The sequence below is a fragment of the Muscardinus avellanarius genome (assembly GCF_963383645.1).
Source record: "Muscardinus avellanarius genome assembly, chromosome: 2".
NCBI lineage: Eukaryota > Metazoa > Chordata > Mammalia > Rodentia > Gliridae > Muscardinus > Muscardinus avellanarius.
Window position 1 is genome coordinate 23897293 of NC_137787.1, and position 17462 is coordinate 23914754.

The window sequence follows — 17462 nt, forward strand, 5'->3', positions numbered from 1 at the left end:
CAAGCACCAACTGGATGTCATTTTAAAATAAGGAGAAGCCATTAAAAGATACGGACCCACGCCTTTGTTGTGGAAGAAGAGTTGGTAGAGAAGTGCTTCTTGGTGAGGATTAACTGAAAGAAAAAATCCCAGTAGGAAAAGAAGAGCTGTGGGTTTCTTACCCCAGTCCCCACAGAAGCTATGCCGTGAAAGGGCTCCTGACCCACGGACAGCAAGTTGGACAAGGCACCAACTCTTCTTTTGAGAAGTGGAGGAAAACAGGAATTCTCTCGTTCAGGGTGTTTGAAGGATGGCTTCCCAGTTCCGGCAGCTTCGGATCCTGGTGTGGAAAAATTGGCTTGGCGTCAAAAGGCAGCCGGTGAGTGAAAAATCTGAAGGGTGGGAGTTTGGGCACAGCGCGATCCTCCAGGCAATCCTGAAATGTGACCTTAATGAGAAGTAGAAAACTAAAAGTTTCAAGGTATTTTTTGGATCAGGAAATGAGATGTTTAGAATTCATCCCTCCATCTGTCTTTTAGTTAATGGGGCGAGTCTTAACATGCCCCCATAGCAGCCTTTTGATTTCAGTAAATTAAAAGAGTAAATCAGGACATGCCCTGGGCAAAGGAAAGGATGTGCTCTGTTACTTGTTGAATTGGAGCTAGCATTGAATTCTGGGTTCGGGCCAAAATGCTTTTGGAATTTTTCTCAATGAAGTTAGTTAAACATGGGATGAACAAAAGTACAATAACATTAGAAACCATTTGAAATGGAAACAAAGGTACTGGAAAACCAAAAGTGATCAAAAGTTTGGTTGAAAAGAAAGTTACAGAACAGAAATAATTTGCTGGCTCTTAGCATAGAAAAGCTAAGAAATCATACCTGAGGAAAAGAATCATTTCCTAGAAGCATCAAACAAGCGTGTATCTGTATGTGTGTGCGCACACGTGTGTGTGTGATGTTTTCAGAATATCGGATCGCTTTACTGTTACAGTCTGTCTTCTTTGTGTGCACTGAGACATCTTTTTGTGCTCTCACATTCATGTTTGTTTATTAAGTTATAAAGCTAGCATTAGAGCCTCACCAGGTAGAGCCCAAGGAGAATAAGGAAGGAATTGGTTTCCATGAATTTTCATACATTTAGGAGATGTTTGAAAACCAGGGAAATTCAAAAAATAAATTTAATATACTTCATTTTGGAGTCATAATTCCCAAGCCTCCGTTGTGCAACACAGATATGCAAATAATATGCATCATAGAAACCAACATCTTATCTATGCACCTTATCTCGCTCCAGGCTTGCTGTCTGTGCCTGAAACCTTGCTTGGTATTCTGATGTGTGTAGTAAGAAAAGGAATCAGACATTCTTTTGCCTGTGTGAATTTGATGGACAGGGTTTAAAATCACAAGGTGTCATATGATTTCATGGGTGTGTTGGACATAAAATTATAAAATCATTAAAAATTTTTGTTTGTTAGCCATACAAGGAGCATAAAAGAAAAATTCCCCATAGTTGTCACGTGGTTGATGCTGGGTGGCACTTGGTAGGGAAAGAGTCCCAGGTATGTGTCAGAGAAGGAGAGCTGGGCTCCTTCTAGTTTGCTCCTGTGACGCGCATAGCCTATGGGGTCTCTCAGCACTGGGGTTCCCACTTGTAAAATGGGCACAAGGTCTGCCCCATCTAACCTACAGTGTGGTAAGACATAAGCATGCTTCTATATTTCCAAGTGCTTTATAAGTGGTGAAACACTTAGCGAATATACTGGTGAGGCAATTGGGATAATGGGTATGTCATATTTTATTCAGAGTAATGGTGAAAGGAAATACAGGAGAAGGGTGTGGGAGAGAAAAGGAAATTTAAAGTTCAGAAGTGATGAAAATTCAATAGTTAAGAATCAAAGCTCAGAGGAACTGAAAATTGGTAAATATGTCAGGTTGTATGTTAATCTTATACCTCTTAAGATTACATAAAAGAACTCTTAAATCTATATAAAAAGAAAAAACTTAAAATAAATTTTTTATTGAGAAATGTTACCCTTTTCACCACAAAAAACTCTTAGTAAGTTTTTCTTTATCTATAGTGAGTATATATTGACAATTCAGGATTTTTCTCCATTTTAGTCAGTTTCTGTTGGATATATGGCATATTTAGAGTAGATGCAAGTGGAATATGATAATAACTGTGTTTTACCACGATACTATAGTAACTTCCCATGATAACACATATATTATACATGGTATATTATTCCATGTATCTAAAATCCCTAACAAAACAAAAAAAAACACTGGTAATTATACTTTTCTTAGGGCATGATAATACACAAGTTAGTTGGGACATGGAAAGATTATGATCTTAAGGGTACTTTGAGAGCCGGGGGCCCAGGTCATGGCTGTAAAACGTTGGGTCAGTAGAAGACCAGAATTTTGGTCTGGGAGTACGGGAGGCCTCCCTAAATCCATTATGACCAACCAGAGGGACAAGAGCGACCTATAAAAGATGGTGGTATGCTGGGCGTGGTGGCACATACTTGTAAACCCAGCATTGGGGAGGCTGACACAGGAGGATCACTGTTCTCAGATAGCCTTAGTTACTTAATGAGGCCCTTTGCAACTCAGTGAGACCCTGTTTCAAAATAAAGAATAAAAAATAGGGTTGGGGGTGTAGCTTGGAGGTAGAATGCCCCTGGGTTCCATCCCCAGTACCGCAAAAAAAAAAAAAAAAAAAAAAAAAGATGGTGGTGACAAAAGGAGAAAGAAAGAAAATTCTAAGTGGAGAACAAAGAAGGCAAAGAAAGATATATTTCTTCTTCTGTCATCATTTTGCCTGGGGCTACCTGGAGCTCTCAGTGTAGGAGAGGAGATTCAAAGACACAAGTGGGAAGGGTTTAAATGTCATGGAATTACACCTTAGAGGGAAGAAAGTGTAAAGGAGAGGCTGGAAGTGAGGAATAAAGACCTCAAGGGAGAGAAAAAAGAGAAGCACCTGAAAAGAGAAAATACAGACAGATGAGGATATTGGGAATGTGGAAAGAAGGTACAAAGAAACTTGAGAAGACATTAACTGCTTGTGGAGGAAGTAGACTTGGTCAGCCACTAAGCAGTCACTTCAAATGCAGATATTATTTGTCTCTGTATTTATGATCATACCAAAATTGGTACTTTAAACATAGTCTTTCTTATAAAAAATAGAATTTTAGTTGCACGACACTGGAAATTTATGCCCCTTACTGAATGTTAAGGAAAAATGCCTTCACGTCCACTATGACAAACTCCCCTAAATTTTAAAAGACTTCATCACAAAGCAAGGTGGTGGGGGTGGTCTTTAAGGAAAGAATACAAATGTATTCATGGAGAAGCAAATATCACATGAGAAAAAAATAAAAAGAAACATATAATAAAAATATGAGGGAAGATTGAGGATTTTTGAGGAAACAAATTTGTCATGAAAGTATATTTATGCTTGAATACCAATTGAGAAAATGCCAGTACAGTCTGAGAAATAAATGGGATGAACTAAATGCTGAGTCCAGCTACAAGTTTTGAGGTTGATCTCCCTCAAAATTGCTCTTGAAATAAATGTCTTTGTCTTATAAAATCAAAGACAAAACTCCTAGAATATTTGGGATTGTCTAATTGACTTAATTTTACAAAGTACCAGAGAGCTCAAGGAGTTTATCCAAAATCACACAGTCAATTTAAGGGTCAAAATGAAACTGATGGATCACAAGTCATCATTGTGATTCATTATTCAGTCCATCATGAATCTATTCCTCACACTACCTACTTCCCTATCGCTCTAGAGTTGAGTTCTCTTTCTCAATATTCTCTGGACTCTGCTAAGAGTTCAGCCCACCAAAGAAGAGATTATCTCTGTTAAGGAAACCCTAGATAGTGCCATTTTAAAATATCCATGGTGATATCAATTCTCAATTATATTGAAAAAACTGGTACTTAGATGACTGTGAACAATACATATTAAGCGTCAATAGAAATGTTAGGGAATAGAGAAAATCAATTAGATGCAGTTGCTACCCTGCTGAGCTTGTAATTTAACTGTACAAATAATGAGAAAATGAAAATATATTGCAGAGGATGCTTAGCAATAGAGAGGCTCATCTATTGAGATGCTAGTCAATGACAGGAAACAGAGTCCTGGGACAGCAAGGAGTCTCAGGCTGAAATACGAGGTAACACAAGATGAGAGTTTATCTTTCATTAAGTGGATGGGTCCTGAATAAGCACATCAGGGAGGGACTTCAAGTTCTGGCATAAGTGGATTCTAATTCCAAACTTCTGACCTGAAGAAGGAAAATTAATGTCAGTTGATTCGTTTCTGTTGTAACTATTTAGCTAGCGATTCTTGTGTAGCTCAGTGGATGATAGAACCAGCTCTTGTGGACACTCCTATAATTTGCTAAAGTGACATTTTGAATTAAGCCTGATTCTTCCCCTTATGCTCCCTGCCTTGTTCATGTAATTTCCTTTGACAGCACCTAAAGGAGGAGGAAGAAAACCTTAGCTTTAAAATTTTGAAACAAAGCTGGGCGTGGTGGCTCATGCTTATAATCCCCGCGCTTGTGAGGCGGAGACAGGAGGATCGCACAGGTTCGAAGCCAGCCTCGCTAGCTTAAGAGACCCTGTTTCCAAATAAAATAATAAAATAGGTCTGGGAGTGTAGCCCAGAGGTAGAAGGGTTTCCAGGAACCCCAGTACCACCAAAAATAAATAAATAAATAAATAAATAAATAAATAAATAAATAAATACAGATTGCTCTATGCATTAAAATAGGTTTTAGGATGAAACAATTTAGAATTAAGCTCTAATTCCAGATTTAATTCTAAATCAGATTAAGTAATCTGAGCCCCACACAATTCTCTCTACTTGGTTGTCAAATGTTCCAGTTTCTTTTACTTCTTCTGGATCTAGATCATTTAGTCCTTTAATTCCTTTTTTAAATTTTTCTATTCATTTTCTTTATTTTATTTTTTAAAAAAATATCGGTACATTGTAACCATACATCATTATGAGGTACAGAATGGTAATGTAATTGTACATCATAGAGAGGCTTAAAGTCATGCAAACAAATGTGCTCACAGATATTGTTGCGTTTCACTTTAGGTCCCACCCTACCACCCGCCTCTCCACATAGGTGATAGTGATACTGGTAGTGGGACTTCTATACATGGGCATAACATATCTGGACCGTTTCTTTCATCTGTTCTATCTGTTCTTTTTTTTTTTTTCACTTTCTCTATCTCCTCCCACTAATCTACTGGTCTTTTTCCTCAGTAATCTTAAGTCCTGTTTGTTTCCTATATTCTCTCTAGTTTCCACATATAGGAGAAATCATTCAGTTTTTTACTTTCTGAGACTGGCTGATCTCAGTATAATATTCTCTGGTTTTATTATTTTTTTACAAAGGGGCCAAAATACACTGAAGAAAAGACAGCCTTAACTCCATTCCACTGATAAAAAATTTTTTAGTTGTACCTATTGATTATGGTGCCAACACATAATCAATAGTAGACAATAGTAGACATATATATATATATATATATATATATATATATATATATATATATGAATGTATTCAATCAATAAAAAGTAAAAGGTGAAAAGATTTCAGAAATGGAAATACTAAGCCAAATATGAAAAGGAAGGAGGGGTAGGAATGGGGTAGGAATTAGGGAAGGGCTAATTGAGTGATGTGTGCATGTATGCCTCTACCATCTTGTATTCTCTTAAGATACATGACTACAGGCTGGGAGTTGTGGTGCACACTTGTAATACCAGCATCTGGGAGGCTGAGACTAGAGGACTGGGGTTCATGGACAGCCTCAGCTACTCAGTGAGGCCTTCCACAACTTAGACCCTATTTCAAAATAAAGAATAAAAAATAGGGTAGGTCGGAGGTCAAATGTCCCTGGGTTCCATCCCCAGACCCGCCAAAAAAAAAAAAAAAAAAGATATATGACTACAGTGCACCAATAAAAAAGTAGTAGATACAGAACCAGGTGTGGTGGCACATGCTTGTAATCCCCGTGCTTGGGAGGCTGAGACAGGCGGATCGCACAGGTTCAAAGCCAGCCTCAGCTACTTAGTGAGGCTCTCAGCAACTTAGTGAGACCTTGTTTCCAAATAAAGTATGAAATGGGTCTGGTAGTATAGCCTGGAGGTAGAAAGCCTCTGGGTTCCACCCCCAGTACCACACACACACACACACAAAAAAAAATCAAAAAATAGTAAATATAGAAATTAATTGGTTAAATATTCTAATAAATGTGATGTTTCCATATACCTAATAGAAAATTGCCCCAAATGCCTTTTAATCTGTAAGTATAGAATTCAGAAACTTTTTTATCTCAATTTTCAAATGAGTCCTGTATACAAATGATGGTGTTGAGTAGTAAAAAACCAAATGATTGAGAACTCTTGGCCACTAGCACTTCCTCACTCAGACTGTGGAACTAAGGTTTATTACAGACCTAAAGTACCAATGTCTTATTTTAGAGTGTAAACTTTGGAATCCTCTTGTTGCTAGCGAGTAACAGTTATCCTTATCTTATAGGACAATACAAAAATAAATACATACATAAATATATAAATAAATAAATGAGGGGGGAGAGGAGAGGAAGGAAGAGGCAGTATACTTTATATTATGGGAGGTTGGGCAATTTTTACTTTCAGGTTTGTAATAAAAATTATGATTATAGGTTACAGGAAGACCTTTAAATGACTTTCAGTGCTCTGTAACATTGAAATAATAAAAAACTATTTTATTAGTCTCAAGGCTTAACTAATAAAAGTATAATATTCAGATCAAAGATAACTAATAATCTGTCCTATAGTGCTTTATCTATATAACTTAGTGGTTAACTGTGCCAGACTCCTAGGTTCAAACACTAACTCTACTACTTAGTGGCTTCTGGAAAGAAAATTTATTTAGTCTCTTCATGGTTCAACTTTACTATTTGTGAGAGTAAATGAGCTTGTTATGTTAAATGAGATAATGTATGCAGAGCATTAAACAGTCAATGCATATTAGCTATTATTATTTGGAATACTATATTCACTTTTGACACCAACTATAAAAAAGACCACCTGAGAGGAAGAATTTATCCTGGGAAAGATATTTTGAAATAAGATTTAATAGAAGATGGTTGAAGATATTCAGGAGGAGAGGAGACTGTCTTTTTCAAATACTAGCAAAATGTGAAAGTTGAGGCCAAGTTGAAAAAAATAAGTGGAAGTTACAGGGAAAGAGGTTTTACCTTCATATAAACAAAACTACCAGACATTATTAGCTGTCCGATGAGGAAGTCTCATGAGATAGTGAACTTCCCGTTGCTACAAGCATTCAAGTTGAGGCTAGATGGCCATATGGCTGAGATGTTTGCCCTAATTCTTGATGCACCAGCCATTCTGGACTCATTTCTTTTCCTGGAATATTCTACCTTCTTTCTCATCTGTGGGTCTTCCATCCATATGTTCCCTCTGCTTGAAAGACTCCCACTTCTTTCTCACCCTCCATCCAACAGTCCTGTCTTTTCTTCCTCCTGACTCTTTTTTATCTTTTAAGTTTTAGATTCATCATTCCTTGATGTAGCTTTCTCTCACATTTTTTACTTCCTACATCAGAGCATTATCCTTTCAGTTATATATTTTTCTTAAAATGTTTTCCTTCCTCAAAAGATTGCAGATTTCCATTTCTCTATCTTCTGCGGTACACAGCTGGGACCCAATAATTTTCTGTTGTCCTAATGAATGTGTGAACCTTATAAAAGATTCACTGTCTTGTTCAATGAACTCTTAAGTTTTCTTAAGACTGACTAAGACTATAATTTCATAAAGGAGAATGGAGGCTCTTCATTATCTAGGCATTTTATTAGTATTTGTTTTCAAACTCGGCCAAGTAATCCCCACTGAAATTTAGAAAGTATACTTATATGCAGTGCCATTAGTTTTTGGCATAACCAAATTCAAAGCACCCTAGTCTGGAGGCACAAACTTAAATATCTATGGGGCTCAAGAATAATGTGAAATGTACCAAGTATGAGAAAGTCAGGAACAGAGGTGTCTATGATGAAGCGGGTCTTCGTTAGCCTAACACCGGCCTACCACCCTGCTCTAGGAGGATCAAAACTCTAATGAAATTTATAAAATTTTCAAAGATACTTTAGTTTCCTCAAATTTTGAAATATGCAGTAAAGCTTATTAATTTGAAAGCCACCTGTACCTTGTTTTCTTATTTACCTCTTAGTGAAAATGATAATAAGATAATCCCAATGGTAGATACAAATAGAGTCAGATGAATGAGCAGGAATTAGAATAAAGGTTTCTGAATAATGCTAAGACAGATCAGCCACATTCAAAAAACCAGGGGTCACATTTTTTTGGTTTTGTTTTCTCATGTGGGCAAGGTAGGGAGAAAAAAGGAAAGAAAGGAGACTTCATGAAAATTAGAAGAGAGACTGATCAAGGAGTGAAAAGGGTCCAGGGGAGGGTGGAGGGGAAGAAAAACGGAGATACTGGGAGGATACTGACCAAGCAATGTTATGTTTATATATGAATGCATCACTGAAAATCTCACTATCATCTACAATTACAATACACCAGCCAATTAAAAAGAGATTAAAGGGCTTCAATAAAGTAATGATATTAATGACCTAAAGTTGGAAATATATATGCTTTGCCGCAATTTTTCAGAAAGTCAGATTTAGGTAACTTTCAAAGATTGAACACAATAGTTCTTACCAAATGCAGAAGGAGGCAAATATTACTAGATAATTAATCTAGTTATGGAGTACTCCAGATCAGCTCTAAATAAAATTTTTAGAGTGAATCTTTATTTATTTATTTTTGCAGTTCTGGGGATGGAACCCGGGGGCATTGTACGTCTCAGCTACACCCCCCAGTCCTATTTTTTAGTCTTTTTATTTTTGAAACAGGGTCTCACTGAGTTTGCGACGGACCTCGCTAAGTGGCTGAGGCTGTCCATGTGCCACCACGCCTGGCTTTTATTTTATTGACTCAAGGAATTACTTAGGATTTGTATCTGTAATTTTTAAATAATAAACAACTCATCTTTATTCCATTGGAAATTAAGAAAAAATGGAAAGACACATACCTGTGATTTTGAGTGAATTCATTAAATGCAAGATTACAGAAATGTAACCCAGCTTAGTCATTAATTCCTCCAAGCTTAGCACATGCATGTAGCAAGAGAGTTCATGGATATGAGACTTTTTAAAAAAAACTCATTTTCGCCGGGCGTGGTGGCCCATGCTTGTAATCCCCACGCTTGGGAGGCGGAGACAGGAGGATGGCACAGGTTCGAAGCCAGCTGCGCTGGCTTAAGAGACCCTGTTTACAAAAATAAAAAAAATAGGTCTAGGAGTGTAGCCCAGATAAAGAAGGGCTTCCAGGAACCCCAGTACCACCAAGAAAAAATATTCATTTTTCTGCTTTTTATCATTTGCTTTATTCTTTTAAATTGGGTCTAGATTTTAAAAAAAAAAGCAATATAGAAATCTTTCAAATAATTTCTAAGCTTTTTACCTTGAAATAATTTGAAATTTTAAAAAAGTGGCCAGATGAGTACAAACAACTGTTTTTCCTCTAGTATTCGAGATGGGTACCTCATGACCCTGGGTATTTTAGTATGTATTTTCTGTAAATAAACACAACCCAATACCACAGTGCAAGCCTCAGACTGAATTTAAGCTTCACCAATTGTCAGAAGTGCGGCCTCTGCAGCATAAGGATCTCATTCGAAGCCACGTGCCACACTGAGTTTTCATATCTCTGGTCTCCTTCAGTCTGTCATAGTTTCTCAGTGTTTCCTTGAATTTTATGATATCAACACCCTTGAACTTTGAAGATGAGTTGTTCTGTAGCGCATCTGCTGTTTCCTCGTTTTAGAGTCAGGTTATTCATCTTTGGCAAGAATACCATTGGCAGCGATGCCGCCTTCCACCCACTACATCACATCAGATGGCGCATGATGTCAATTTGTCCCATTTTGTGGCAAAATGTTTTGAGGCTATGAGTATATCCCATTCTTCATTAAGTTTTCAATTTATTTGTCTGCTTGCTCTTGATTTTTTTCATGTCTGTGTAGACTTATAGATGCCTATTGTGTTCAATTAGAAATTTTATTATCAAAGAGGATTTTAAATACAGGCGTGGTGGCCCATGCTTTTAATCCCAGTACTTGGGAGGCAGAGATAGGAGGATTGCAGGTCTTGGGCAGCCTCAGCAACTTAGTGAGATCCTCTGCAGCTTAGTGAGAACCTGTTTCAAAGTAAAAGAATAAAATAGGGCTGGAGATAGAATAGCTTGGAGGTAGAATATTCCTGGGTTCCATCTTCAGTACCACAAAAAAGTGGATTTTAATGTTCAAATTTGGCAGTTGGATTAAATTTGATGCTCAGATTTGGCCACAGGCTGGTGTTTGTGAACTTGGATTTGTTTTTATTATTCTTTGTCTCTGAGCAGCATATCTATTAACCTTCTATTAATCTACCCATACCTATCTATCTATCTATCATCTATCTATAATTTATCTACCATTTATATATTCTATTTATCATCTATTTTTCTTTATATATTCTCTAACTCTATCCAGGCTTGGAAATAGTGATATCCCAATCACAAAGATCATATATAATTCCCAGATGTCCACTAACAGAAGCTAGAATTTCTTAGAAAACAGAATGTTTTCAGGGCTGGTAGAAAGAAGATACAGAATAAAGTAGAAAGAACTTGTAGAGTTGGAAAGTAGGAAGTAGATTACATACACACATATAATTAAATCTACATTTTATGCCTCTTTATACACTATGGGAATGCTGAATTATGCACATGTTGTTCATTTGAATCCAGCATGACAAAACTCATCTTAGCTCCTTTTCCATGTTTGTAATTCCCCTGATGGACAGTAAGACAATCTACCTCCAGTTTTTGAATTATTTGTTCAACTTCACCATGTAAAGCCAGTCTCCTGCCATAGCCTCTGCCCTCTGCTCTGATGTCTTCTTCACCCACTTGGGCCCTGACAGCCCACTCCTGCCCGCCTCACTGCCGGTGTCCTCCTCACTCTGTTAGTTAGAGCCCACTCCACTCACTGGGTCACGCGGCAGCCCCAGTCCTTGTGTGGACGCTTGCCTTGTGGGCCATTACTCAAGGAACTTAACAGTGAGCTTTTTTAGAAAGATGGAGAAGAGAAAGAACAGAATAGGCCATTTCAGTAGCAAATAAACTAAAGAAATCAAAGAATCCAAATGCCACGGGCCAGTAAAGAGTAATAAATAATTCAATATGCCTATGTCTGCTCTTAGATGTAAAATATGCAGGGGAGAAGAATACAAATGAGTTGTAGAGGTAGTATGAAATCATAAAATATTAGCAAGCATACCGAACCTTTAAAATGGCTTTCCTCCATGTATTTAAATAGCTCCTGTGCCTATATGTATAAAATATATATCAGCCCTTTCTCCAAACAAGCAAGTCATGGCCCACCGGGTTAGTATTTCTACCGCTCACGGTGCATTTGCTTCTAGGTTGTTCATGGCACTGTTTAGAACAGTGTTGAGAGGAGTCCTGCTGCTATAAATTTTTAAATCTTGTTTATTTCTTGCTTTCATGATTAATTTGCCAACCTTAACATTCCCGAGATCATCGTATGGAGAGCATAGTATTTCTTATCCCTCTAAAATGTACTCTACAGAGATGTTCTGGAAGCTCTATGACCTACAATTCCAGGAAAAGTTGTGCTGATTTGTTTATGGGTTTATTGTGAAGCTTTTTTTTTTTTTTGCCTTCAACAGAGTATAAATTTTCTTAAACTTTTTGAGTTAGATTGAAATTTTTTCTGGGTTTAAGACACATTAAAAATTAGTTTCAAAGTTTACAAAAATAGCCTCATAAAAATCATTAAGTTAGATCAATCAAAAGAGAGCTTATAGATATGCCAGAGGGTATGCCTCTTATTTAATGTGGATACTTAGGCTGGTGTAGTGGACCTCAGTCTCTAAATTCTCACAAAGTTGCCTTAGAAAATGAAGAGATGCTCCTAAAAGTAGCTGTGAGGCCCTAAGCTTTCTCAGAATACTTGATTTAAAGAATAACTATGACCTCAAATACCAAATGGATGAGTCCACAAGCATTAACATTTTTTTAAGGAGAAAATTAAATCTGTCACTGTTTTAAAACTTAATTTTATTTTTTAATACAAATTTTTATTGAAAATAAATGGTATACATGTAAACTATACTTGGTGCCCTCTCCCCCCGCCCCCATTTTCCTTTCCCCCCTCCCACCAATGACATATTCGGATGTAGACCCTCATTAATCAAGTTCAGCCTTCCTCCTCTTCTATCTTTCCATTCAAACTTTGCTGAGATTTCCCCTCCATTATCTGGAGTCCCTCTGGTATCCTTATGTTCCCTAGTTTGGGCATATTAGAGGAAACATATGTCCCTTCTCCTTCTGTGCTTGGCTGATCTCACTTAACATAATGCTCTCCAGGACTTTCCATCTTCTTGCAAATGACATGATTTTGTTCTTTATAGCTGAGTAGAATTCCATAGTGTGTATATCCCATAATTTTGCAATCCATTCATCTGTTGATGGTGATCTGGGTTGGTTCCATATTTTGGCTATTATGAATTGTGCTGCTATGAACATAGGCATGCATATGTTGCTGTAGTTTTCTGATTTCAACCCCTTTGGAAAAATATCCAGGAGTGGTAAAGAAGCATTAACTTTTTAAACTTTAATTCTTTATAGTTGACATTTTAAATATGTCACACAAAATATAATTGGTATGTTGTATCCAGGATCTTTGAAAAACAGATTCTAATTGTCAACTCGGACCAGGCTCGGACAGTAACACAGCTACTATTTCTGTGGCACTCAGATGTTTCCAGCTCACTTTCTGTAATGCTTTCTTCTTTGCTTTTCAGAGCAGCACTATCACTATAAAAGACCCTGGCCTACGATCTTGACATTCAGATCCTTGTCCCCCGCTCTGCTTCCCGAGGGCATATGTGGGTTTGGACAAGCTATGCCAGCCTTCCCTACACAAAGAAGAAAACAAAAGAGTTGATCAGAATGAGGGCCCTTAGCATGTCTGATGCCATGAGTGCCTTTGGCAGTCTGGTCAAGCCAAAGGCTCTTCTAAGAATGTTTTTAAATTCATAAAATAAAACAAATGGGGTATAAGTAAAATCAATGAAACAGGATCCAGTTACCAAAGTATTAAAAGCAAATTCTTTTTTTTTTTTTTTCAGTACTGGGGATGGAACCCAGGGGAATTCTACCTCAGAGCTACACCCCCAGCCCTATTTTTTTTTTAAAATTATTTATTTTGAAACAGGGTCTCGCTGAGTTGTAAAGGACCTCACTAAGTAGTAGCTGAGCCTGTCTGCAAACTGTGATCCTCCAATCTCAGCCTCTCAAATGCTGGGATGACAAGGTATGCCACCATGCCTGGCTAAAAGCAATGTGTGTGTGTGTGTGTGTGTGTGTGTATCTGGGGATGGAACCCAGGGGCATTCAACCTCTGAGCTACACCCTCTGCCCTATTTTGTATTTTTATTTTGAAACAGGGTCTCACTAAGTTGCAGAGGGCCTCACTAAGTAGTTGAGGCTGTCTGCAAACTGCGATCCTCCAGACTCAGCCTCCCCAATTCTGGGATTATAAGCGTGTGCCACCACGCCCAGCTTTAAAAGCAAATTCTTGATGTGGTAAAGATGTGTGTTTCTTTATTCTAGCATTAAATGATACCAAGTGACATGTTCATTTATGTTTGTGCCACTTTGAATCTCACTATGATCTATACTTACATTTCACCAATAAAAGTATATAAAAAAGAGGTTTAATGGTGAACCCATGTCTTTTTCTGAGTTTAAAACAGATCTAAACTTAGTTCCAAGATTCATAAAAATATCCTTATAAAAATCATCAGGTTAGATCAATCAAAAAACAACTTAAATATATTCTAAGTCAGACGAGGCGTGGTGATGCACGCTTGTAACCCCAGTACTTGGGAGGCGGAGACAGGAGGAACTCAGTTCACAGCCAGCCTCAGCTACTTAGTGAGGCCCTTCGAAATTTAGTGAGACCATGTTTTTAAAATAAAGAATAAAAAATGGGGCTGGGGTATAACTCGAAGGTAGAATGCCCCATGGGTTTCATCCCCAGTACTGGGAAAAAAATATATTACCTAGAATATGCCCTTTATTTTATTATTTTTGGAGTATTTGCAATAATCCTAATGCCATGTTTAAATCTCCATGATTTCTCTTGGTGACAGTTTCACAGGTACTTTTAATAACATTGCTGTTCATTTTCCACATCCATCATTAATGAAAATTATAAATGCCTATGACAAGCTAGAGAATTTAAAAAATATAAACTCCCCCCCCCCAACCAAGTTGTTAAATGCACTAAATTCTATACACTAGATAATCTCAAAAAAAAAAAAACATTACAACATAAATATTCCAGGACTTGCTGAAAAATCCTGCTGGTTAGATGAGGTGGCAGACATCTAGTTCCACTCACCTCAAAGTGTAGTTCATTGACCCGTAGAATCACCTATCTGGGAGCTTCCTAGAAATGTGGAATCTCAGCCCCACTTCATAACTAAATCTAAGTCTTCATGTTTCCAAGCTCCCATATAACTCAGTGCCCACGATAATGTCTAAGAAGTGCTGCTATGGATTCAGCAATCTGTCCCATCTAGGTGCATTTTAGCTATGTTCAAATACCTTTGGATTCCTTAGATCAACAGTGAACTTCTTACAGTTTTAAAAACCTCATCCTATACCCAAAGTTAAACCTACTGGTAAGGAGAATAGTGTTCTTAGACACACACTGGAGATATTAGGAGAACATTTAGGTTAAGAGTGACTGAATGATCAATAATTAACTGTGTTTGGGTTACTTTGGAGCAACCCAATCTCAGACTTTCTATCCCCAGGTAGAAAGTCTGAGATTTGGCAGAAGCAAATTGTCTCTGCAAAGTGGGGGAGAGAAGATAATAAGTGTGACTGCAGAACCAGACCAAAATAATTCCAAGTTTAACTCTATTAAACACAGGCCGACTTTATTCTCTTGGTTTGGGTTGAGCACTATAACTGTTTGCATATTACAGTTAATGTTCTTGTGAATATGTTTTTCACTGCTCTGGAGCCGATTTTATAGGTGTATAAAATATTAAACAGCTAGTAACTTTTGAACTGAATCATGCCTACATAGAGAGAAAAAGCAATTGCTAATGTGCCTTAAAGTGAAATTCTCCAATAGAAATTCAAATTTCCATGCAGTATTCGTTTTTTGAGCACCCATTTTTGTGTCTGATAGTGAAAATTCAGGGATGAATAATATACTGTACTTACCAATAAAAGAGCTGTCTGCTTATTTGGGGAACTAGCCTCCTCCCCCCCAAAATATTTACCATATCATTAGCTTAAGTTCTATGATGGAAACAGGCACAGAATATCCTAGTGGCTTGGGGGATGGTGCAAAGAACTTTGAGTTTCTGTTTGCTCATCTACTCATTTATCCAATTCTCTCTCTCTCTCTCTCTCTCTCTCTCTCTCTCTCTCTCTCTCTCTGTAATTTATTCATTCACTGCTTTGCTCAACAATATTTATTAAGCCCTCTCCCAAGCTCTCACACACTAATCTTTGTTTACACTGGATGCAGTAAAATAAGCATAAGTCAAAATTACACTTTATTTTATATACAAAAACAACAGCAACAACAGCCACATAGTGTATGATTTTTAGAGATATCAAAAGCTCATATGTCCTTTACAGAGTGTTCAGTCTTATCTAAGAGGCAATGGGAAAACATTAAAAGATTTTTAAGTAAGGGAGTTACTGATCAGATTTTGAATTTTAAGATGAGCACTCTTGGGATAGTCATGACATTAGAGGTGACCAGGAAGGGAACTTCAGAAGGACATTTCAAGGCTTTAAGACTGGAAAAATCATTCTTGTGAAGTTTCTTGCATCTTGAAAGATTCTTTTCTTTCTTTCTTATTAATAATTTTCACAGATAGTCAGATATCCTGCTTGTATGGAATATTATAGCATGATAGACTTCATGTACTCCCTGTTTTTGTTTTGTTACCTTGATTCAGCATTATGATTAAGATTTTTTCTATCATTATTTCGCAGCTTTGGACACTTGTCTTGATATTATGGCCAGTCATTATTTTCATCATTTTGGCTATTACCCGGACCAAGTTTCCTCCAACAGCAAAACCAACTTGTAAGTAAATAAGATTTGTTTTCCTAACTTTTGGATCCTACTTAACTTTTATTTGGTGCCACCAGAGTGTTTTATTGTAAAAGTTATTTTTGTAGTATTTCTACTTGGATATATTTGTATAATAGTCATTTGTGTCTTTTCTTCCAGTTTTTCAAACTAAAACAGTTGAATCTGTAATATTTATCTAGAGAAATATGAAGGATGAAGGCAGTAGAACATATTTTAATCTTCATTAAAATCTTGACTTATTTACTATTTTTATTATAAATTTTACCATGGCATGGACAGCAGCAGCAATCTCAGGCTAAGTCATTCTTTACTTTATAATAGAAACCATAGACTTAGATTCTTTCAGCTGGACAAATGAAATCCAAAATACTATAAAAATCTCTTTATGGTTATTTGAGTGGTACAATGGTGTCAACAAGTTATTTTCAAAAAAGACTGTTTCCTAAAATTAATGTTATTTCAGTTACATTTAGTTATTGCCAAATATAAAATAGAATGATCAACGTAGTTCATTATTTTCTTTTGGATCCAGCAAGGAAAAGACTCAGACAAATCCTCAGAACTGAGGGGTACGAGCTTTTAAAGCCCAGTGATTTGGTCAAGGTTGATTTTTCTTTTGTTTCCTTTCTTTTTTTTGGCACCAATTTTCTTAGCAGAGGAGTAATGGTCAAATCAAATATGTCAAATTTAAAAAACTAAGTCATCTCCTTTAAAGCATTTTATAAAGCAAACTTTTCTAAAACATTATATTTCAAATAAATTATAATAATTGGCTATGTAAAAGAATACAATGCCAAATTATTTTCCACAGAGAATAACAGGCTAGTGACTTTTAAAGATGAGTGCAGTGTTTTCCAATCATCCAGTCCTAAGAGGGGAGGTGAGGACCATGGCAGAGTCTCCTTGGATCACTTGCAACAGGATCATTCAGAGAAATTACCAACTCAATTAGTGTAAAGCATGCAAATGCTTGGTGCTATAATGAATAATTTTTTACATTTGAATAGCATCTTATTTCTCAAAGACTCTTGCAAAACTATTACATAGAGTTGTTGATGATATTTTATTGCATTGCTATAAAAACAGAAAACTTTAATTCTCTTCATATTGCGTGTGTGTCAGTTTTTCAAGACAGATTGGTCTCATTGTGTACTGTTAGAATGCATGTATCTTTGTACATTTCAAATA

The 17462-nt window shown here is 36.8% G+C and overlaps 1 protein-coding gene across 2 annotated transcripts in view; it reads left to right on the top strand.

The window, feature by feature from the left end:
* Nucleotides 1–289: 289 nt before the first annotated feature.
* Nucleotides 290–17462, top strand: part of ABCA12 (ATP binding cassette subfamily A member 12) — a gene marked incomplete at both ends in the record, with an annotated part of 165896 nt that continues 148723 nt past the window's right edge. For both annotated transcript variants that reach the window (XM_080689206.1, XM_080689207.1), the window contains 2 exons: nt 290–358; nt 16172–16265. In XM_080689206.1, coding sequence (XP_080545332.1) covers nt 290–358; nt 16172–16265 — 163 coding nt within the window. The remainder of the gene's footprint in view (nt 359–16171; nt 16266–17462) is intronic.